At 41.8% G+C, this 25,666-nt stretch overlaps 1 protein-coding gene across 3 annotated transcripts in view; it reads left to right on the top strand.

Annotated features, from left to right (window-relative positions):
* Nucleotides 1-25,380, top strand: part of slc38a9 (solute carrier family 38 member 9) — a 95,123-nt gene extending 69,743 nt beyond the window's left edge. For all 3 annotated transcript variants that reach the window (XM_080017324.1, XM_080017325.1, XM_080017326.1), the window contains exons 11-15: nt 10,813-10,919; nt 14,723-14,836; nt 15,520-15,668; nt 23,226-23,315; nt 24,880-25,380. In XM_080017324.1, coding sequence (XP_079873450.1) covers nt 10,813-10,919; nt 14,723-14,836; nt 15,520-15,668; nt 23,226-23,315; nt 24,880-25,045 — 626 coding nt within the window. In that variant the 3' untranslated portion in view covers nt 25,046-25,380. The remainder of the gene's footprint in view (nt 1-10,812; nt 10,920-14,722; nt 14,837-15,519; nt 15,669-23,225; nt 23,316-24,879) is intronic.
* Nucleotides 25,381-25,666: the final 286 nt, after the last annotated feature.

Here is a 25,666-nt window from a genome sequence, read left to right as displayed (position 1 = left end):
TACCCTGTCCAATGTCGATGTTGTCTGCGTCAGTCTTTGTCAAACTATGGTATGCGTACTGTAGTGGTAAGGTCACTCTAGTGGTATGTGGGAGGTATCAAGTTTTATGTGCAAAAACCTCAAAATCTTAAAAATATTATTACCTTTTGAATTAATATCATTTGGTTTATATACAAAAATCTATTTAACATGAATAGTTAGGAGTTTTAGAAGTATATGCCTGTTTTATACTGTCAGAGAATTCTTACTGCGTGGTCAGTGGGGTAAACCTGTTTCGCGATCAGGGCCAAAACTGACAGTATTAAAGATATTTATTCTGCAGAATAAAGCAAAGATAGATGCACTTTAAAACAGTGATGCTGTCCATTCTGCCCTTGCTTCTGCCGAAAACGCTTTATACTGTGCGGGGTTGTGTGCTGTTGTTTTGATGTCATTCACAAGACTATGCCCCCCAATCACATATCACCTGGTATTTCCCTCATACAGTGATTTAACAATCAAACTCCGGTCAAAGTTACAATTTTATTGTGCTGTAAACAAACCACAATACTCTGTCAAGCCCCCTTCGGGTTATCCTTAGATCCGTGATCTGGTCTTTACAGTACAGGCATTATGGCATTATAGCATTATCTTAAAGTGTCTCTTCAATTTGAGCGCTGAGTGAGTCCTTAAAAACCCAAGACAATGTGTTTTAAAACTACGTAAGGTACAAAAAAGGCTATATGTGAAGCTCCACAGCAAACCTGCAATGTCGCGCATTTCTTAAATCACCAGGAGAAGCCAAATAAGTTGAAAAAAAGAAAATTTGTTTTTTCCAGATTCGTGTTCCTTTGTGTTTTTTTTTTTTTAATCTTTCAACGTATTTTCAAAACCGAGTTTGATTTTTAAATTGTAGAAAAATGTTAAACCGTGGAGTTAAATATTCCCGTTAGATTACATGGGGAAACTCAGTTCACTTACCTAGACACTAAATAGCGCTGAACAACGCCGATCGAACGTTTCCTTTATAGCGGCCGTCCAGGTGAAGATCATTCCTCCATATTCCATGTGATGTAAGTCACAATGTGAAACCGTTTTGATTGAGTTCAACCTTTACATCGCACTACTTTTACACACACACAGAGACATCATCGTGGAGGGGGCATATCTCAACGTATACCACCGAAGAAGTCATGCTGACGTCACTTCTGTTATCAGGAGGAGGTTCCTTCGGTTTCACTTGTCTGTGAAAACTTTCATCTCCGTGTTTTTATGGATTACTAGAAGCGGGTGGCGGAAGCTCTAAATCATATCGCGGACCTTAACCTGACAGTGCGATAGATCCAAGTCAGTGTTAACAGCGCGTACTGGACTTCATTTTCCGCGATGATAGTCAGTTCTCCGACAGTGGTGCTGAATCTGATACCGGCGTCATCCCGGACTTGGAGAACATTTCAAACGGTGCATTTCAACCTGTGGCGATGAAACGGAATATTTTCAAGAACAGCCGGAGGAGACCGACCATAGGCCGTTGTTACAACAGAAGAACTGATGATGAAGTCCGTGGAGATTGGTGATGCAGATTATGAACAAGTAGCAATGGACAAGATTCTCAAGTTTACCTGCAAATGCAGTCAGGGGCGAAAAGAAAATGAAAAGAGGCTCCAAACAGGCTCTCAGAGTGTAGCTGGGGTAGGGTTGGGGTTAGCCCACATAACGCCAACAACTTTGAAGATATTTGACATACGCACATTTATATATTTAATGACAAACTGAGGCTGATATACAGAGACTCATATTATTGATAGACTCTACATTTTGTTGTGTTGTCTGCACTTTAAACTCCTAAATAATTCAATTTTTATAAAACATGTATATACTTACTGTTAAATAAAAGCCTTTTTATAAACAAAATATATTGTGTGTCAATGACGCTGTTCAAAACACAAGAACAATGCAGAGATTGCCCCATTCAGCAGGGTGTCAAGTAGCCATGTGACAAGTAGATAGGCTGTATTGGTTCTTCCAACCATTTGCATTCTGGGAGCTGGCTGAATAAAGCCAAGTATGAGGGAAAACTTTGAAGGTGATGATCTCAGAATCACAATTTGCCACACCCTTGTCATTAACAAGTAAAAGCTTTGAAAAATATTTGCTTGATTTGCACAAGTGACACCTTGTTTTGAAGCTCTGATTCTTCACTTTCAAATGATGCGAAAAAACCCCCACCAAATGTACCTAAATTCCGTGGTGGGTCACATATGTCTTATAAGACACATGAAACAAAGTATTAATCCTCTGCATTTTCTCACACTCTCTCCTGTTGTTGTGAATGGAACAATACCTCGAGGAAAATGCAATTATCCTAAGATTTTCATATAATTGAGAAATACAATTCAATAATTCCTGCAGAGATGTCTTGAGAATTGTATCTCGTTGAAATCAACTGGGAAACACACATCTAATAAAAAAACAAATAACCATAACCAAAAATAAAAAAAATTAAAAAAACAACCTAGACAGAAGTCGCAGGACATCACCACCTCAAATTGGCCAAAACTCTCTTCCCACATTTAACTAGAGAAGAGTAAAAGATGAATAAGGGTTTATCTACACTGTACTATGGCAGCACACTATGGAGTTGCAGTGAGGGGAAAATCCTGTGTCAAGCCATTCTACAATTCTAACTAGAAAACAAAATAAAAAATCATGAATCAGATTATGGAATAAATGTACATGGAGAGATTCTACAAATGCACAATGCTCTGTAGATTAAGCAGTGGTTATCACATAATGACAACAACAAAAATCCATTGTGTAATCATAATGACTAACAATCAATAATCATAATTAGACAAACATCACATCTCAACGTCTGAACATAATCATCATAAGGTGGCTTCCAATAATTTAGTGGTATTAAGACAAACTGTCATTCCATCATATTCGTAATCATCTTGCGAAGACGCTCACACACATGATAGACACATGCTAGACAGCAGCATAGCATAAAACACATTACCACTCCAGATATCAATATTTTTATGAGTGTAGAAATCCATGGTCCCAGTACATCTCTTAGCCAAGCAAATGGGTCCCATGTGTCAGCTTGGTCTTTCATAAATTGCCTGATTCTATATCATATCTAACATAATTGGTGTGCAATTGCCAGCCCAGTTCTTGGGCAGACTTGCGTACGCCATGTGTCCACATAGCCAATAGATGTCTGGAATTGTTTCTTGTCCCATTATATAGATGATCTGAGTTTAGTTACATGCAGTCGTTAATCCTACTGGAACTCCAGGGTAACTTTTACATACATTCGCACAGTTCAATTGTCCTCCAGAAGGATTATCGTGAAATACTATTCACTGTTTACCGCTTTGCTTCATTTCAACAGAATGTATCTTATCTTATCAATAGGTTTATATATTTGTTGGAAAGGTTGGAAAACTTGTAGCCCATGCCAAGCATCTTGATTCTTCCCATGACACTGATATAGGTGAGAGAAGGAATGGTGCTTGTACTGAGTGAGGCATTTTAGAACATACATAACGTGAATGCACCCTACTCTTCTTTAACTGAATCATCTAAAAACCTCCACCACATGTTTTGTTGGAATTAATGTCCAGTGGAGTCAACATTTAACCGTGGACCACCTTAGTGATAGAACATTCATATATCACTTGGGCTCTTCTTCTGGATCTGGTGAGAGTCGAGAGTTAAGTCTCACTATGGAACTATGTTCCATTGTTGGGTGATCAGCACTACGGTGGCAATGGTGATGAGGAAGATTATCACACAGATGTTACCAATCTTTTCCTGTTGATGAGGTATCATCCTTTTCAAGTTTTCAGGTAAAGGTCGGCACTTAACTCCGTTGGGATTGTGATCTCAGTTCACGTCCGATGATTCTCCCTCATTGTAATTTTTTCGTTGCATTCTTGCACTGAAATACGTGTACCCACGTTGGTTGTTCTGCCATCTTAACTGCTGCTCTGGTGGTGAGGATGATCTGGAATGGTCCCAGGAATCTGGCAGAGTTCCAGCTTTTCTTCCGGAAGTTGTCACCACCCAGTCACCTCATCGGAGATTGTGTAGTCGTCCTTCAAGTGGGATGGGTAGGGTTGCTTTTACCTGGGCACACAGACTTAAACACATAGGTGAGAGACACACATTATGACAGCATTGTTTGGTCTAGGTCCACGATTGTAAAAGTGGGGTACATGGAATAATTCTGTAATTCCCAAACAGTTGTGTTGAATAGCAGACTACAGTGTCAGTAAATGCATGCACCCTAGTGTAACAACATATTAATATTATCACAATGTCTAATATGTAGGGGATAATGTTCATAGAATATTGATTACAAAATGACCAAGAGTGTGTAAGTCATGCAGGGTTTTCAAATTTTGCTAGAATGCATTTCTAGAATGTTGCCTGAACATAATCACATCTACACAATACATTAATTATGTTAAAAATAAGTAATTAATAAAATCTAAAAGTAATAAATACTAACTGAACACTGGTTAATGTGAGGTAATTCATGTGTGGCTTTTGTCTAAAGAAAACAGACCTAATCACATTGGTCTCCTGGTCAGTACTTCATGCAGAGACAGTCCGTTCACACCATGTGATCGTCCTTGCATTCCCATCATTACTCATGGCAGGCACTCAATCGCGCTTACCTTCACTGGGATTCCATAAAGAAAACATTAATTAAACGTTAATTATTACATAACAATATTTTTACCATGACAAGGTGTCAGCTTGAATAGTCCATCATGAGGTGTTTGAAAGGAGTACTTGGAATAGAATGCAAAAACTGGCATTAGAAACGCCTCTTCCTGCATTGTTTTGGGCAAAAATCATAATGTTTACTTAATTCTTTAACTATCCCTCCTTTTTGACAAATGGTACTTACCATGTGTCAAACAAGAAAAGCAATGAAATGACTAGTGGGGGATCATAAAGTATCAAATGGCGTTGCCACTACAAACTTTGGCCTACCACAACAATATTTCAGTGTGGGATGCCTGTGTGGAAAGGCAACGTTTGTGAGGAATTCTGTGTCCTAATCTGTGCAAGAGCTTAACCGTTATTAGACGGTTAAGTTAAGTTATTAGTTATAAGAGCAATATCAGGTACGGCAGCTTTGTTGGCTGCATTGGCGCTAACATTTCCTACAGAGATGGGTTCAAGTACATTAATGTAAGCAACATAAATAGAAACATCAGGATGGCAGGGTTATGACATCAAAACATTAAATTAATGTTCTGTATATCTGATTAATTAGCTACACTGCACCGTGTCACATTGGCCAGTACATATTAATGCAATCAAAATAAAAAAAAGACAGTTTACAACAGATAGAAACACAAACCCAACCAGTTGTACAAAATAGACTGCACTGTTTGAAACAAAGACTGATGACAGACAGACAGACAAAACAAAAGCCCCCCTAATAGTTGTACTCGAGTTTAAATCATTGTAGTTTAACTTTTCAAGAGCTTCAGTAGCAAGATCTGGCCACAACAGCTATTGCTGCCAAGTAGTCATGTGAATCTCCATCGCGGAGGGAAGAAGAGTTTTTGGAGGAGGAGGGGTGCACCACCTCAAAGAGACATGAGCGAAGTGAATGTTGCACATGTTGATGATGGAGAGCTGTTGCTGGAGAGAAACTAGCCGATTTGCTCTGTAGCAAGATAAAGGCTACAGCATGTGATCAACCTACAACCTAAGTTTATTTTTAGTAAAGGCAACTCCTCCTCCCTCAGGTTTCCTATTGCACTCTTCTTTGTTATTGATGATCGTCAGTCTCCCATGTAATCACATGTCATAATGCAACATATTGTGCTGATGAAAACAAACACACTTGAAAATATTGGGATTTCGCAGAAGGCTCACATCTGAGATGTGAGCCATGGGGCTCCAAGATTAGCTATATTATATATTTCAAACTGTGTTGAATGCAGTCCAATGGGGCAAATGTTTGAGCCTTAACACAGGGCCGGCTCTTCCTATAGGCAAGATGGGCGGCCGCCTAGGGCACCACCCCAAGGGGCTGTGCGGAGAGGGAGTGATCTGGATGCAATTTGCACACCTGTCTCCCTCTCCAACGGTAATAATAATAATAACTTAAATTTGTATACCGTCTTTCAAAGAACCCAAGGTCGCTTTACAGGAGAGGGGCAAGGGGGAGACCGATTAAAGGAGAGAGGAACAAAAACAAATCAAAGGAATATCTAAACTAACTAACTAATAGGGAAAGGCCATGGTGAAAAGGTGGGTCTTAAGGGTTGTTTTCAAAGGGTCCAGGGTTGGGGCATTACGGATTATGGGAGGGAGAGAGTTCCAGAGGGTGGGTGCTGCCACGGTGAAAGTTCTGTCCTTGAAAGTTCGTAATCTGGTATGGGGGATGGACAGCTGACCCATGTTTGAGGACCACAAGTTCCAGGATGGAGTGTGCTGGTAGAGGAGGCCGGACAGGTATTGGGGGGCGAGTGCGTGAAGGGATTTGTTTGTAAGGAGGAGGAGTTTGTAGGAGATGCGGAACTTGACCGGGTGCCAGTGGAGGTGGATGAGGGTGGGGGTGATGTGCTGCCAGGCCTTGGTGTGGGTGAGAACCCTGGCAGCTGAGTTTTGCACATACTGGAGCCTGTCCAGGGCTTTGTTGGAAACCCTGGACAGGACTACGTTACAGTAGTCCAACCGGGAGGTGATGAAAGCGTGGATGAGGATTTTAGCCACGAAATCTGAGAGTGAGGGACGTAGACGGGAGATATTTTTGAGGTGATAGAAGGCAGACTTGGTGATGGATCTGATGTGTGACTGAAAGGAGAGAGTAGAGGCCAGGACAACACCCAGGTTGCAGACCTCGGGAGATGTTTTGATGGAACAGCCATCGGCGAGGAGGAGGAGATCTCCAACCTTCCGGAGCAGCGGCTTTGGGGCCACAACCATGAGCTCTGACGTTTTGCTGTTGAGTTGGAGTAGGTTTGTTGTCATCCAGGTTTTTATGGCATGAAGGCAGTTGACTAGAGACTGTGGGGGGAGCAAAGTGGATGGTGAGGTGCTGAGATAAAGCTGTGTATCATCAGCGTAGCAGTGGAAGTCGAGACCATGGTGATGAATGATCTGGCCGAGGGGGAGCAGGTAGATGGTGAAGTGTTGAGCACAGAGCCTTGAGGGACGCCATGGATGACTGGGGCATGTGGGGAGGAGGAGCTGTTGATTTTGACAAACTGAGTTCTGTTTGATAGATATGATTGAAACCAAGATTCAATATTCAAGAGGTTTATTCGTCACATACATATACATACTTTCATACATATATGCAGTGAAATGTAATGCAACGCACCCAGTGATTACACACAATATGTCCTAGACAGAGCACAGTAGCTACCTAAGAAAATGTCTTTCTACTAGACCAACTAACTGATTCCTAAAACGTAATACAGTCAGTCGAATACTTATATAATAAAATAAAAATATATAGAATAAAATAAAATTAAATAAAATGGAATAGATAAAGGGAATAGGCTTACGTATATGGGATAGACTTATGTATATGGGAAAGGCAATTATGTTAATACAGATATGTGCATTAGAGTGGCATGTGAATAAAGTGGGGTAGTGTTTGTGGGATAATACAGCACAGTCTACAACAGTACGGCGCAGCAATACGGTAACACCGAACAACCCAGAACAGTGACACAGTATGCGGTACAGTATGCTACATACAGTACAGAAGGTAGTGGAGCCTATGTGTGTGGCTCAGTGAGAACCCCTGGTGAGGCCAGCATTGACAGTTCTTATGGCTTGCGGGAAAAAACTCTTTCAGTCTCTCTGTTCTCGCTGTGTGACTGCGGAGGCGCTTGCCTGACGGCAGAAGCTGGAACAGTCCGTTATTGGGGTGTTGAGGATCCTTCATGATCCTGCGGGCTCTGCTACTACACCTCCTGGTGTATAACTCCTGCAGGGAGGGGAGGGTAGTTCCAGTGGTACATTTAGCTGAACGCACCACCCTCTGCAGGGCCCGCCTGTTCTGAGCAGTACAGTTCTCAAACCAGGCAGTGATGTTGCCTGTCAGGATGCTCTCCACCGCTCCACAGTAGAAGGACTTGAGGATCCTCACTGAGACCCGGAATTTTCTCAGCTGACTGAGGTGGTAAAGACGCTGCCTCGCCTTTCTCACCAGAGTGTCTGTTTGTAAAGTCCATGTTAAATCCTCTGTGATGTGGACTCCTAGGTACTTGAAGCTACTCACCCTGTCAACAGAAGTCCCATTAATCACCAAGGGCGTGTGCGTCCTCGATTGTAATCCTCGCCTGAAGTCCACAATCAGCTCCTTAGTTTTGCTGACATTCAGGTGTAGGCTGTTTTCCTGGAGCCAGAGTGACAGGTCAGCCACCTCCTCGCGGTAGGCCTTCTCATCGCAGTCGGTGATCAGGCACATGACAACGGTGTCGTCAGCAAACTTGATGATGGTGTTGGAGCTGGACCTGGCCACACAGTCGTGTGTACAGGGAGTACAGTAGGGGGCTGAGGACACAGCCCTAAGGGGATCCTGTATTCAGGGTGAGGGTGCCCACCCTAACTACCTGGGGCCGGGCTGTGAGGAAGTCCAGGATCCAGGCACACAGCGGAGTATTCAGTCCAAGCCCCTTCAGCTTGACAGCCAGTCTGGTGGGGACTATGGTGTTGAACGCTGAACTGTAATCCATGAACAGCATTCTCACATAGGCCCCCTTCCAGCCATCCAGGTGCGTGAGCGTGGTGTGCAGTACCTGGGAGACCACGTCATCCGTGGATCTGTTCTGCCGGTACGCGAACTGCAGCAGGTCCAAGGTGCGGGGGAGGGAGGCGCGGATATAATCCTTAATCAGCCTCTCGAAACACTTCATGACCACCGAGGTGAGGGCCACCGGACGGTAGTCATTCAGGCAGGTTGGAGAGGCGATCTTCGGGACAGGAATGACGGTGGAACTCTTAAAGCAGGACGGGACCACTGATTCAGCCAGGGAGATGTTGAATATTGTAGTGAACACCAGAGCTAGCTGGTTAGCACAGGTCTTCAGTACTCGCCCAGATATGCCATCTGGGCCCTCAGCTTTCCTGGTGTTCACCCGCATCAGAGCCTTCCTGACGTCATGCTCTGACACTGAGAGTGCGTGCTAATCCCTAGCGGTGTAACTCCAATTAGCCGGCGAGCTAGCGGTGCTGTTGCCACACTCAAACCGCACATAAAAGGAGTTCAGTTCGTTGGCTAGGGAGGCGTCCACACTCGTGGCTGGGGAGAAGCTGCTCTTGTAGTTTGTTATCGTCCACAGCCCCTCCCACAAGCGTCTTGTGTCCCCCTGCTCCATCTGAGAGAGCTGTACCAGTGATGCCAAGGAGGTCTGATAGGTGTTTGAGGAGGATTGTGTGGGAAACGGTGTCAAAAGCAGTGGAAAGGTCCACGAGTATGAGGATACTGATGTTATCGGAGTCTGCAGCGAGGAGGAGGTCATTGGTGATTAGAGGTCACCTTGATTAGGGTGGTCTCTTTGCTGTGGTGTGCTCTGTAGGCTGACTGCAGGGGTTCGTAGAGCTCATGGTTGGACAAATGTTGATGGAGCTGGGCGGTCACTGCTCTTTCCAGGACCTTACTGAGGAATGGAAGGTTGGAGATCGTCCAGTAGTTGTAAAGATAGTCAGGGTCCAGACCAGACAACTTCAGGATGGGAGTGATGGAGGCGATTTTGAGACTGGGGGGAACTGTACCAGATGCTAGGGAGAAGTTGATTATTTCTGTGATGGAGGGGTAGAGGGTAGGAAGGCAGGCTTTCACCAACGCCGTTGGCATAGGGTCCAGGGAGCAGGTGGAGGCTTTGACTTTGGTCACCAACCTCGAGACTAGTGAAATATCCACTAGGGAGAAGGAAGAGAGAGAGCATTGGGGGCGGAGGGGGGCAGCTGAGGGCACACTACCCAGTGTCAAGGACACGTTTGGAGGAGAGGGGGCCAGAACCAGGAGTTGTTGGTGAATGGTGTCCACTTTAGCCTGGAAAAAGTCAAGGAACTTGGTGCAGAGGTCAGGGGCATCGGCAGTGTGGGAGGCAGCAAGGGGGCAGAGCAGACGGTTTATGGTGGTGAATAGTGTTCTGGGGTGGTTTTGCTGAGAGCCTATAAGGGTCGAGTAGTTATTGATCTTGGTCCTGGAGAGTTACTCCTTGTAGGACAGAACATGGTCTTCAAAGGCCAGACAGTGGACGGTGAGGCCAGTTTGCTTGTAGAACCGCTCCAACTGGCGACTGGTGGCCTTCATGATGCGGAGGTCGGTGGTGAACTAGGGGGCGGGGCGGGTATAGCATACAGTCCCGGATTTTAAGTGGGGCCAGAGAGTCCAGGCTACTGGATAGAGCAGTGTTATAGTGGGGGACGAGGCCGTCTGGCAAGGTGTCAGCGGGAGCCAGGGCCATGAGGGTCGCAAGCAGGTCAGATAGAGCTGGTGCACCCACTGACCTAATATTCCTGAAGTTGATGGAACCGACAATGCATGGGGCAGTGATGGTGTGCTCATGATTGGTGCGCCAATGGTGTGTTTTTATTTGAGATGTAGGTTATTTTATTTTATCTGTCAGCGTTGACAGTTTGCATGAAGTGGCAAAATAGTTAGAGCCAACCCTGCCTCAACAATAAAAATTGAACAGTTAAAATGATGGAATTTACACATAATCAGGCCAGGGTTGAAAATGGCGAAACTATCCATCAAATCTGTTGGATTTTAGATCTGTAGGATCTTATCTCCTACTAACATGCGATTCTTCCGATGTTTGTATTTTGAAGAATTCAGGTCACTCTTCCCTCAGCTGACAGGAGTTCTTACTCTGGCCTTTTTTATCCACAACTGCATCATCACCCTCATGAAGAACAACAAGCATCAGGAGAACAATGTGAGTATGTGCATTGAGTCAGTGTTACTGTACCAAAGTTTATCTTACAGTTGTTGTCTGAGCGAGTTTCTTCATTGCCATCCAGAGATTTTTTTTTCCAAATGCTGCTATAACCATCTACTGAAATGTTTTGAAAGTAGAGTAAATACAAACAATATGAGGTAGTCACCTGGAATGTTTTTCCAACAGTCTTGAAGGAGTGCGCACATATGTTGAGCACTCGTTGGCAGCTTTTCCTTTTCTCCGCGGACGAACAAATCTCAGACCGCCTCAACTGGGATTAGGTCGGGTGATTTTGGAGGCCAAGGTCATCTGATGCAGCACTCCATCACTCTCTTTCTTGGTCAAATATCCCTTACACAGACTGGAGGTGTGTTTTGGGTCATTGTCCTGTCCAAAAAACAAATGATGGTAGCACTAGCGCAAACCAGACAGGATCGTGTATCGCTGCAGCATGCTGTGGTAGCCATTCCAGTTAAGTGTGCCTTGCATTCTAGGTAAATTGCCGTCAGTGTCACCAGCAAAGCACACCCACTACCATCACACCTCCTCCACCATGCTTCACGGTGGGAACCACACATGCAGAGAACATCCGTTCACCTCTGTGACTCACAAAGACACATTTCCAGCAGTCTAATGTCCATTGCTCATGTTCCTTTGTCCTCGCAAATATCTTGTTCTTATTGGTCTCCTTCAGCAGTGGTTTCTTTTCAGCAATTCAACCATGAAGGCCTGATCCACGCAGTCTACTGTGAACAGTTGATGTTGAGTTGTGTCTATCACTTGAACTCTGTGAAGCATTTATCTGGGCTGTAATCGAAGGTGCACTTAATTGGCGATTTCTGAGGCTCGTAACTCTTAATAACCTTATCTTCTGCAGCAGAGATAACTTTGGGTCTTCCTTTCCTATGGCCGGTCCTCATGAGAGCCAGTTTCATGATAGCGCTTGATGGTTTTTGCGACTGCACTTGAAGAAACTTCTATAGTTCTTGAAATTTTACGGATTGACTGACCGTCATGTATTATAGTAATGATGGACTGTCGTTTCTATTTGTCTTAGTTAAGCTGTTCTTTCCATAGTATGGACTACTAAAGTACAGACAAGATAATGGTCTTTTACCAAATAGGGTTATTTACTGTATCCTTCTCAATGCTCAAACACATTGAGAATGAAATAATTTTCACAAATTAACTTTCACAAGATACACCTGTTAATTTAAAAGCATTCCAGGCGAGTACCTCATGAAGCCTGTTGAGAGAATACTAAGCGTATACAAAGCTGTCAACAAGGCAAAGGGTTCTTCTTTGAAGAATGTAAAATATATTTTGATTTGTTTAACACTTTTTTGATGTCTTCACTATTATTCTACAAGAATCCAGGATAGAATGTAAAATGTAGAAATAGTAAAAGTAAATAAATAACCCTTGAATGAGTAGGTGTGTACCAACTTTTGACTGTTACTGTATATACACAAACACAGGTCCACCTGTAAACTAGGGCTGAACGATTTTTGAAAATAATCAAATTTTAAAGACCAATATTGTGATTAAGTACAGGTACTCCTCACTAAACAACCTACCTGTTTAATGACCGTTCGGACTCACAAGCAGCTCAGTCTGTATTGTGTTCTGCGTACAATACCGCGGTGTATGCGCGGCGTGGTGGCATCTCAGTGTTAAGCATCTCATCACTGTTCTCAGTCTCAGTCTTGTTCCCACAGTCTGTCAGTATTCACTACACTAGCGTTAGCAATCACCACGCCCCCTTACCGTGAAATAACTCGGGTCCTCGCTTATCGACCAATTCGCTTAGCAACCTGGTCCTGAGAACAGAACTCGGTCGGTAAGTGAGGAGAACCTGTATACATTTTTTTCTTTTATTTGATTTATGATATTTTTGTAATGACAACAGTAAGTATAATTATTCAGTAAGTTCCTTATCTTCTATATTATTCACTAAACAAAAGCAAAAAATCATTCTATAGCAACAGTACTCAACCTTTCCCAGCTCAGGAGCCACATTTACAAAAATATTTTCGCAAGAGCCAAATTTCTGAAATGTCCCTTTACGCAGTCAAACCATTATGCATTTTAAAATAAGGCTACTAGTAATATCTTATTAAAGGAATAAAAAGCATGATGTATCTAATAATTGCAATTTATTATTATTACCATTACCATATTGTTATTACTATCTTTTTTTTATTACCATTGCAACCACAAATGTATTAAGTGGTGCGGTTGGGAGTTGCAGCTCCAGGTTATTACTTATGTACGGTAATGATATAATTAAAAATGAAAGAGCTGTATGTGGTTTGCGAGCCACGGGTTGAGTATCACTGCTTTCGATTGTGTTACATTTACAAAAAAATATATATATTTTTTATTGCAGCCTTTGCCATTTGAAAATAGCGTTCTATTACTCTTGCGATGTCGGATTTTATTTAATTATTCATTCAGCCCTACTCTAGGCCTGCTCAGAAATGCAAATATTTAATTAGCAATCAGTGCATAAAAGTATACAGACATGGTGAGGTTGACCAAACCAGAACAATCAACATGGGGAAGAAATGTAATCTGATTTTGACTGTGAAATCGGAATAATAATATGCAAATTGAACCAAATTAAATCCACAATATATGCATTTGCTTTCATTCTCCTTCAGTCTGCAATATTTCCACATATTTTAAACTAAATATTTGAATAAGTTGGACCAATTTAAGTGGTAGTAGTACGAATAAAACTACAACAAAAATTGTTATTTGCAATTTTTGGCACACGTTTTCCACAAAATAATGCAAAACCTCTGTAAATTCAATAATTTCAGCATCGGGATCAGAAAGGTATAGTTACATACTCACCAGAGTAAACTTCAAACTTTTTTCGAGGACAATTTGTACATACGCCTTTAAACAATCATGATGTAAACCAGAAGTTTAATACTAAATGTGTGTGTTAGAAAAGTACTTTAAAATTAATTTAATGTCAGAAATATTTTTTTTATTTTTAATAACAGCAGTTGTTTTTCAAAATCTAAAAATGTCTAGTCAGTGAAGGTAAATGTATAGAATCAGAGAATCAGAGTTTATTCCGCCGGGAGCATTTACATGTACAAATAATTTGTAATAGTGAGGATTGGTGCGTTTTTACAGGGGATTTGCATTTAAAAGCAAGTCTAAATCTGTAAAAAAAGTAATAATAATAAAAACTAGAGTAAAAAGTAAAATTAAAACAATTAAAATAATATAGCGACTGTCAATAACCTGTCTTTGCCACTAGTCATGTTAACTCGGATCCTTCACTATTTGCATTATTTCAGACACATGTACACACCGTAATCACAATATTACTATAACCCGACTATTGAGATTAATCGGAGCATCTCGACTATTAAATTGAGGGGGATGTCGGTGAGCTCCACTGCCACAGTGTTTTGGCCCTGACCTAGACCACAACCTCTTGCCAGAGATCCCCTCTTTCCCTGGCAGTGGCATCAGCTAACCAGACAGCGATGGAGGAGGAGAGGATGGACTAAGTGATGGTGTAAAAGTGCCCCATTGCCTGCGGCAGGTTGAACTCCACTGGAAGTACTTCCTCTGCTGGGTGTTTTCAGCATATTCCAATGAGCTGGATACTAGATTATGATTTGAGCACTTTCCTAGAACACTGTTGTTTGTTGAAAAAAAATTGTTGGCTTGAAAGTTTTCATAGAAAGCATACAGGACTCATTTTCTCTCTGTAATTAAGATGTAATGGGTTTTTTTCAAGTGCAGTACAAATGCATATTTTGTTTGACTTGCAGGTTCGGGATCTATCTGTGGCCTATCTTCTGGTCGGGCTGACCTACTTGTATGTCGGAGCGTTAATCTTTGCATCATTTCCTGCACCCCCTCTGTTTAAAGACTGCATTGAACCGGTAAGACTTTCTCCTGTTTGATGTCCTGCAACAGATGATGACTGTCAAATATCGAGCTTCTGAAAATAAATGGTTTCAATTTGATAATAAATAATTGGAGCTTATTATTTACAAAGTTCTTGTGATGTACAGGGGCAAATCTAAATATGATAAGACAAGATAAAACTATTAATCCCTGTGGAGAAATTCACGTCACAGCCACAAAAAACAATGTGAGTCAGGAAAGGGATAAGTAAGGAGATGGAGATGCAAAAAGTTTATGTAAGATAAAACTGACATGCAGACATCTATCCACAGAGTTTACATGGAGTACAACTATGCTTATTAATAGTAGTCTGCCAATAATGAGTAGTAGTGTAGCAATAATGAGAAATGGCATCAAAATATTTGGGACTGAAGCCTGGGAAGCCCAGGCCCTGGGAGGCCTCAATAAACCTGGGCTTCCCAGGCTTGAGTCCCAAATATTTTTTTATCCAGCCCCAAACTCTGATGTTGTTGCTGCTGTGCGCTCGCTGTAGGTAGGAACTCGCCCCGGTGTGAATGTGCACACCGGCAGCAGAGCTACAGTAAGTTGAATCTTATCATTAAAGGTTCACCTTACATGCTTGGACAGCTGTGCACTTCTGAGTTTCCTTACTAAACATTTTTCTATATATATATATTTTTTTCTGTCTCTGCTACAGAACTTCTTAGACAACTTCCCAAGTGGTGACATCTTGGTGTTTGTTGCTCGGATGTGCCTGCTATTTCAGATGACCTCTGTTTATCCTTTGCTTGGATATCTGGTACGGGTCCAGATAATGGGCCATTTCTTTGGCAGCCACTACCCCAGGTAACCTTCTTATTGTTTCCAGAGGCCCTTTACTTAAAGGACTGTAATGGTTTCACATTGATATTTGGCCCGTTTACTAGTCAGCACACACATTTGGCATTGCCGCAGACCATTTTCCTGATGATTTTTATATTGTCTCTATTTTCAGGTTTTGGAAAATGTATGTATTTATTTATTAATTTACTTTTTACCTGTGCTGTCAGCATGCTTGGCATACAACACTGAGCATTTGTATGCCATTGCATCTAGGACAGAGTTAGTTTGCAAGTGGAGTTCAACTTTTCAACCTGCAATGCAACTCTTTATTAATTCTTTAATTCTTTAACCGTTGCAATAACTCCTGTCCTGTGGATGACCTGTGGAATGACAAGAACACAGCTTTTTGTTACACAGAACCGCCACCAATCCACCTCTTTGGAGAACTATTTTACCATGTTTGGGTCTATAAACAACTAATCACTACTTCAAGGAGGAGGACTACTTTAAGGAATCACCACGGGTGAGACAAATAAATATAGAACCAAACAACAGCATGCACATGGAAAAAACATAAACATAGAAACAAACAGCAACATGGACACAAAAAAACATAAACACCATACGACAACATGCATCAAAGTCCAGGAAACTGGAATAGCAATTGTTCAAGTCTTGCTAGCATCAAATGTCTTGCTAGCCTCAAGCACGCTACCAGGAGGAGCCGGGGATCGAACGAGCAGGGCACCCGAATGTCAGTCATCCGGGTGCCCTGCCGTCATGGTCCAGAATGTTTGGATAGGTGGGCAGAGCCAGATGGCATGAAATTAGTCATCTCTGGTATTAAGGGAACAGTGAGAACAAATGTCTTCATCCACAAAACCTATTTTGAACATTGTGTGTTCGGTGATATGAGCTCTGTGCAGAATCTTATATTGGATGAGTTGCATTTTGGAATTGCAGGGCATAGAAAAAGTGTTGTTGGAAATACGCTCCAAAAGGTTGATATCGTCCGTTAGATCGGCGCAAAGGTGCACTCCCGCCGTGACGTGTCTGGCGGCTTGTGTAGCATGCTCATCTCGCCTGGTCCGCACCATGTCCCGCAAGCACACTGTCTCTCACTGCGGGGACAACAAACTCTTTATAATTTCCTGGTTTAGGGTCGGATGAATCAGCAGAGTCCCTCCGTTGATTCACCCCATCTGCAGCAGCTGAGCAGCCCCGGGATGGGAGTGTGCACCCCCTGTCTGCAGCGGCGGCTTGACCACTTCCCCTTGGCCTCCTTTTTTTTTTTTTTTGTTTTTGTTTTTTAACCTGTGCTGTCAGTATGCTGGGCATACAACACAGAGTATTTGTATATTTGGATTTATACCCAGTCCCAGGGAGCATGAGGAGACCCCGCACCCCAGGCACAATACGCAGCCGCAGGCACAGAACCCGGGCCGCGGGCGCAAGGCACAGACCGCAGGCCCAGATCCCGGCCCCATGGCGACAGACCGACATATACCTAACCAGCCCCGGCAAAACGGGCCATCCCCCCCATGGAATGCAGAAGGACACACAAGCCCAGCCAGCCCACCCCTGAGGCGGGCGACCCCAGCGGCGCACCAACCCGCTGGCCACGGGGCCGAGACCTGAACCAGCGGTCCACACCCCCCACCCCCAACCCGAGCCCCAGAACCCACAACCACGCCACGAACAAACACACGGATGCCAGCTGCAGGTACTGGAGACAGGCCAGCTCAACCCAGGTAAAGGAGCGGACGCCCCCACCCAGACCCCCCAACTGCCCCGTGGGGCCCCGGGATCTCCCACGAATACAGGCCTACACACCACGCATGTCCCCAGAGCCGCCCGGGCAACCACCCAACCGCAGAGCCCCCGCAGACCAGGAGGAGCCTCACATGCCCCAAAGCACCACGACATTGAACCGACACCACGACATTGCACAAAGACTAGTATTAAATTATGGAGTTATGTCAGTGATAAATGTAGCACATATTTCAAGATATGAATCAACATTGTTTTTGGATATTGCCAATAGTTTTTTCATTGAGATGTAATCTATTAATAACTGCAACCATTGGGATGTGGTGAGATTATCTCTTTTTCCAACTGAGTAATATTGTTTTCTTGGAAATTGTTAAGGCGAGCAAAATAGATTGGTGGTTTTTCAGTGGTGGGCCGACTGAGGAGAGGTCACCGAGAAGACATATAGATGGGGAGACTGGAATGCTGCGACCCAGAAGGGTTGATAGCTTCTTGGTGATGTTGGTCCAGAATGCTAGGATAGGTGGGCAGAGCCAGAAGGCATGAAAGTAGTCATCTCTGGTATCAAGGGAACAGTGAGAGCAAATGTCTTCATCCACAAAACCCATTTTGAACATTTTGTGTTCCGTGATATGGGCTCTGTGCAAGATCCTATATTGGATGAGTTGCATTTTGGAGTTGCGGGTCATAGAAAAGGTGTTGTTGCAAATAAGCTTCCACAGGTTGATATCGGTGGGAACAGCAAGGTCTCTTTCCCATTCCATTGTAGGTAAAGATAAGGTGTCATCTGTTTTTAATAAAAGTTTATATATTATGGAAAAGGGATTTTTCAAGTGACCAATATGAGTGAGATGTTCAATCATTTGATGTTGTTTGTCAATTTTATTTTAACTTTTAGAGACGGCTGTAATTGAAGGAATTAAAGGAAGCCGTGGCCACTGATATACTTTTGGGTTAAGGTTGGGAAGGATATAAGCAAATTATTTTCAAAAATGTTTTCCAGATGAGTAATTCCTTGTCTTTTCCAAAACCTAAAGATTATTGGTCTGGTTCATTTTTAACCAGAAAATCTGGGTTGTGCCAGATTGGCATGAATTTATTTGGAGATAGAGTGTGACCACTGAGTTTGAGGAATTTCCACCATGCTGACAGTGTTGTTGCGATAAATGGGTTTTCAAAGCAATTATGTTTCCTTATTGATTCAGTAAGGAATGGGAGATCAGATAATGATAACTCCTGGCATTCGGTTTGTTCAATGTCTCACCATCCATGGGCCAATTGTTGCTCTGGTTGTAACCATTTAATTAGAAATTGAACATGGTTTGCTAGATAGTAGTATTGGAAGTTTGGGGATGCTATGCCTCCACAGTATTTGTTTTTCTGTAGTGTTGCTTGTAGCGCGGTTTCTTGCATTTCCAATGAAATGTATTGACTATTGAGTCTAGAGTATTAAATCATGAATGAAAATACATAGTTTATTTTTGGAAGTATATTCATTTTCAAACTGCGCCTATCCTACCAATTAGTGAGATGGGTAGGTTGTTCCATCGAATTAGATATTCTTCAAGTTAACGGTAAACAACAAGTTTACTGTTAATGAAGTTAACGGTAAACAAATCTGACAGATTGGTGGAGATATCAATACCAAGTTATCTAATATTGCCCGTTGTGATGGTTAAGGGAAGTTTCTGGGTTGCAGCATTGCAGTCCCCCCCACTGAGTGGTAAGACTGTGGTTTTAGTCCAATTTATTGAGTAGTCTGAGATAGCTGAGAATTTATATATAAGATTGAACCCCTCCGGTAGGGATGATATTAGGTTCGATATGTACAACAAGATATCGTCTCCATACAAACTGATTTTGTGAACAGAGTTTCCTGTTTGTATGCTTACGATATTGATGTTTTGACTGATGGCCGCCGCGAGGGGTTCAATAAAGATGGCGAATAGTAAAGGGAAGATCAGACATCCTTGACTTGTCCCGCGTTGTAGAGTGAAACGCTGTGAAGTGTAACCATTGGTGATGACAGAAGCAGATGGAGAGTTGTAGAGGATTCTGATCCATTGAATGAGTGATTCTCCAAAGCCAAATTTGTTGAGGATTAAAAAGAGATATGTCCAATTAACTCTGTCAAATGCTTTTTCGGCATCCAAAGAGGCAATAATAGTATTAAAGTTGTTCCTTTGAGATATGCTGATCAGACTGAATAAACTACGCATATTGCTGGATGAGTGTCTGCCTTTGACAGAGCCTGTTTAGTCTGGGTGAATAATAAATGGAATTACTTTTTCAATTCTGTTGGTTAGAGTTTTACTTATAATCTTAAGGTCGCAATTAATTTACATTTACAGTTAGTCATTTAGCAGACGCTTTTGTCCAAAGCGACTTACAAGGGAGAATAACATTCAAGCTAAATTGCAACAGAGACATTAGTGTAACAATAAATGCTTCTATGTAGTGCTAAGTAATTGTAAGTTAGTTAGGTTTATGGGTTAATAAGTTAATAAGGCTTATGGGTCTATAACTGGAGGTGAGGGTTGGGTCCTTATTGGGTTTGAGCAAAACCGAAATGAGAGCAGTAGGGTGGGTAGCAATCCGATCCAGGTAATTTATTGCTGGGCATAGAGAATAGAGCTTTCCTGAGTTCTTCCAGAGTAAGTGGTTGATGTAAGATGGTAGCCTGCTCTGTCAAAGGTTTAGGAAGGTCAGTTTCATTAAGGAATGAGTGAATGTTTGATATATTAGATTCATTATCCGATTGATAAGTCTCTAAATATGTTATTGATGTCTTACAGGAAGTATGTTATCCTACCCTGTGGATCTGTGATGGCTGTAATAAGTGATTTTTCTCTATTGCGTTTCAATTGATTGGCAAGAAATTTACCTGATTTCTTCATTGAATTCAAAATAATTTGCTCTCATTCGTTGCATAAGGAATTGTGTCTTTTGATGGATGATAGTATCAAGTTGAGATCTAATTGCCCGGATCTCATTCCGGTTTTGCTCAGTGGATGAGTGGGCTTGTTGGGAGTGCAACTCCTTTAGTCGCTGTTTGAGTTTATTGTGGCATTCCTGTCCTTTCTTTTTCTTTTGAGTGGAGAATGAAATAACACTACCTCTTAGAACTGCCTTAGCTGTTTCCCAAAGTAAGGATGTTGATATTTCTGGGGAGTCATTCAGTTAAATGAAGGAAGTCCATTCTCTGGAAAATAAATGGTTAAATTCTTTATCTGTCAAAAATGAGGTGTTAAACCGCCACCTGCCAGGAGGGTTCCGGCTTGTTTCATTTATCAGGTTGAAACTAATCGCCCCGTGATCGGTAATTACTATAGGGTGGATTTCTGGATTAGTGATTTTGGACAGTGTGGAGTTACTTGTCAAGAAAAGGTCGATTCTAGAGAAACTTTGTGGGGTGGTGAATAATGTGTATGCTCTAGAATGTGGGTTATTTGATCGCCAACAATCCCCAAGAGCAAGATCACTCATATATTGTTTTCTGGTGTCCGACGAACACCAGGATTTGGAAATATTTCTGGCTTGAGAACGGTCTAAACTTGGATCCAGTACTGTGTTGAAGTCTCCTCCCAATATGATAATTGATTCAGAGAATTCTAAGAATTTTGAAAATATATTGTGAAAGAAATTCGAGTCATCCTCATTGGGGCCATAAATATCAGCTATGGTTAATTTGATGTTACCTAAAAACCCATGAATCATTATGTAACGCCCTTCTGGGTCTGATATTGTGGTTTTATTTTGGTATGGGATACTTTTATTGATCAATATAGAGACACCTCTTTTTTTGAGTTGTATGATGCGGAAAACATCTGATGAACCTGTTTAGCTTTGAGTTTGAGGTGCTCAGATGCAGTGAGGTGGGTTTCTTGCAGTAGACAGAAGCTGAGGTTCATCCTGGTGAGGTGAGTTAGGATTTCTGTTAAGCAGGTGAACCCAAGCCTCTCACATTCCAACTAAAAAACTTAATGGGTGTCATTGAAGTAAGTGAGGGGGTGACGGCACAGTGCATCCAAGCCAATAGCTATACTACCGTTCCCATGCTTTCCCATGGATAGCTTTACATTCCTTTTCACTGTCATAGTATCGCAGGGAGTTTGTAGGGATACATAACTACACAAACAAATGACAAGTAGACAAAGACAAACATAGAACATTTCCGGATTAGACATACATAAAGTGAGAGACATAATAGAGTGAGAGTGATAGGAGAAGTGAGGAGAGAAGGATTAGGGAGGTGAGAAGATAAGAGAAGTAGGGAGGGGGAATTAGGAGGGTGAGATGAGAGTGAGCGATATTTTAAATCCTGACATAGATAACATGCCTATTCCTACATCTTGCAGTTTATAATAACTAGAATTACAACAATACATACATAATCATCAAAATAACCTGGGTGTGGTGGAGGAGTCTCAGTATAACAGACCGTCTATATATAGTTTATCAACAACCATCGATATGCGTTTACCCTTCTGCCGGTTCTCCTTCAGGACAGGATACAGCAGCTTCCGTCGGTTGTTGATCTCCCAGGGGAATTGATCGTTCATACCCAGCGTGGTTCCTTTCAGCTCCTGTCCTTTGCTTTTAACCAGCTCCTTGTGCTTGAAGTGTTTAAACTTAGCAATGATGGAGCGGGGACGGTTCCCCACGCGGTGTCCTAGTCGATGAATTCAGTGAAAGGTGATCTGCTTCACAGTGTCCGTCGGGAGTTTCAGGGCGGTGCGGAGAAAGTCTTTCACCATAATTTCTTGGGAGTCGGTGTTGTTCTCTGTGATCCCAGAAAAGATGAGAGTGTCCCGCATAATTCTGGATTGAATATCCAGGATATTCTCTTTCATTATTTTATTTTATTTTTTTATAACTTCCATCTCGGCTGTGAGACGCTTCGCGGAGGTTTTTAGATTCGGGTTGTCTTTTTGCATCTCGCCGACCATGCGGTGCAGGAAATCGAAGGCTGGCTTTGATCTCAGTAATGTCTCGGAGAAGTGGACCAAACATGTCCAACTTTTTGTTAATCTCATCCAAGACACTCACCTCTACAGCACCCTGTATGAGATCGTCTGTGTCCGTTGCTGAGTCGGTCTTCTTCCTTTTCGCTGGAATGCCACAGTCTCTTTCCAATTCGATGGTAGGTATAGATAAAGTGTAATTGTTTTTTAATAAAAGTTTGTATATTCAAGAAAAGGGATTTTAAGATGTTCACTCTTCGGAGGTGGTTCTAGGCTGTTGTTTGTCAATTTGATTTTAACTTTTAAAGACTACTGTCATGTAAGGAATTGCAAGGAAAATCTGGCTACCGATATTACACCTTTAAAAATTTAAACAATATAGTGAGAAACCTCTCTTAAAATATCCCGTCCCTGCTGACAATTACAGTCACATAGTTTAATTTATCCTTTTTTAGTATTTGTAACAATGGTTCTTCCGCCTTTCAAACGAATAAACAAATACAAAATACAGCAAAGTTACATTCTGGACAAAAACAGAAAATAGAGACGATGTTAAAAATCTAAAAATGTGATCAACAGGAAAATGGTCAGGGATGGTGTAAAATGTGTGTGCTGACTAGTAAATGGGCTAAAACTACTATACAACTATTTATAGTTTATAATCAGTTGAAATTCACAGCATATTCATTCAAGCTCTTATCAATGTGTTAAAATGTAAGTCAAATCACTATTGAATGAAAATACTTTAAGACTGTTTCCTTGTGAGTACACTTTTATGTATAAGGTTAGAATTTATCATTTCAATAATTGTCATAACTAAATAATTACTAACTAATCCTTTCTCCAGTTTCTTTCATGTCCTGACACTGAATATCTTCATTGTTGGAGCTGGTGTTCTCATGGCCAAGTTCTATCCCAATATTGGATCCATCATACGGTAAGTTAATTATCTCATTCAATACCCTAAATCCGTCAACCACCAAAATGTGTATTTTTTGTCTCGGCTTAATGAAATAAAATTACATTGCAATTAATTGCAATAAAATTCCAGTTATGCTTCCATCTTGGCTTGGTCATCCTGGTACTTTTCACCTACTACAAACCCCAATTCCAATGAAGTTGGGACGTTGTGTAAAATGTAAATAAAAACAGAATACAATGATTTACAAATGCTTTTCAACCTATATTCAATTAAATACACTACAAAGACAAGATATTTAATGTTCAAACTGATAAACTTTATTGTTTTTTTTGCAAATATTCACTCATTTTGAATTTGATGCCTGCAACACGTTCCCAAAAAGCTGGGACAGGTGCATGTTTACCACTGTGTTACATCACCTTTCCTTTTAACAACACTCAATAAGCGTTTAGGGACTGAGGACACTAATTGTTGAAGCTTTGTAGGTGGAATTCTTTCCCATTCTTGCTTGATGTACAACTTCAGTTGCTCAACAGTCCGTGGTCTCCGTTGTCGTATTTCACGCTTCATAATGCGCCACACATTTTCAATGGGAGACAAGTCTGGACTGCAGGCAGGCCAGTCTAGTACCCACGCTCTTTTACTACGAAGCCACGCTGTTGTAACACATGCAGAATGTGGCTTGGCATTGTCTTGCTGAAATAAGCAGGGACGTCCCTGAAAAAGACGTTGCTTGGATGGCAGCATATGTTGCTCCAAAACCTGTATGTACCTTTCCAACCAACCTGTATGTACAGTTATCAGCACAAAGCCTTTCAGCTTTGCGCTGATAACAATCTGTATGGTCCTTTTCCTCTTTGGCCCGGAGGACACGACGTCCATGATTTCCAAAAACAATTTAAAATGTGGACTCGTCAGACCACAGCACACTTTTCCACTTTGCGTCAGTCCATCTCAGATGAGCTCAGGCCAACAGAAGCCAGCGGCATTTCTGGGTTTTGTTGATGTATGGCTTTGGCTTTGCATGGTAGAGTTTTAATTTGCACTTGTAGATGTAGCGATGAACTGTGTTAACTGACAATGGTTTTCAGAAGTGTTCCTGAGCCCACGTGGTAATATCCATTCGTGGATGCTCCTTTTATACCCAATCATGACACTCACCTGTTTCCAATTAACCTGTTCACCTGTAGAATGCTCCAAACAGGCGTTTTTTGAGCATTCCTCAACTTTCCCAGTCTTTTGTTGCCCCTCGCCCAGCTTTTTTGGAACGTGTTGCAGGCATCAAATTCAAAATGAGTGAATATTTGTAAAAACAATGACGTTTATCAGTTTGAACATTAAATATCTTGTCTTTGTAGTGTATTAAATATAATATAGGTTGAAAAGCATTTGCAAATCATTCTGTTTTTATTTAAGTTTTACACAATGTCCCAACTTCATTGGAATTGGGGTTTGTATTTGATATAGACCATGGTTTTGTACACATTATCTAATTTAGCGTACTAAATAGTAATAATAGCTAGTTCACCATTTCAGACACAGTAATCGTCTTGAACTGTCCCACCTTTTCCTTCTCCAGATACTCCGGCGCGACCTGTGGCTTGGCTTTAGTCTTCGTATTCCCTGCTTTAGTACACATGATCTCTCTTAAGAGGCGTGGGGAGCTTTGCTGGCCCTCAACCATCTTCCACAGCCTCCTGATCCTTTTTGGCATCGCTAACCTGCTTGGGCAGTTCTTAATGTAGAGCCCAGAGACTTTGCTTTCATTTTCAAGTATGTCATGCAACTTTATAGCCAAAGATCTTGAGAAAGATTAGGGATTTGAGATAAAAAATTTGTATGATTGTGGCTTTTTTTCGTCTAAAACTCACGTTGGATATTTCATGCTAAAGAGGCATGGAAATTGTATTGTCTGTAAGAGATGACACAATGTATAACTACATGAAATCAGTCGGTTTTACCATTTTATAATCTTAACAATGTTTTAGCTTTGAGAACATTATCAGTAAAATATTATATTTAAAATCTGTTAATTTACTGATGGGTAGGTTATAATAAACTGCGACTTTGTTTTTCAACATTTATGTCCGCTCTACGACGGTCACTTTCTTTTCTGGACCTTCTTCTGATTTATTGGTTTGTTTTTTCCTTTTCTCTTTAGGTGGTGGGGGTATTTTTTCATCCGAGGGTGCTGTTCTGTTTTGTGGATGGTAATCCATATCAACAGTTTACTGTCCAGAACTAGCGTTCTGGTTTATCATATCATATATTCACTGCGACGGCGTTTCACTTCTCGCATGTGCTTCAAGAATCTTGAGTAAGTTGATTGATGAGCACAACTAGGCTACAGTGGAAAGTATACTAAG

Source organism: Zeus faber (genome assembly GCF_960531495.2).
Source record: "Zeus faber genome assembly, chromosome: 17".
In the NCBI taxonomy this organism is placed as follows: domain Eukaryota; kingdom Metazoa; phylum Chordata; class Actinopteri; order Zeiformes; family Zeidae; genus Zeus; species Zeus faber.
Note: the sequence above shows the minus strand (reverse complement) of the source record. Positions and strands in the feature narration are given on the sequence as shown.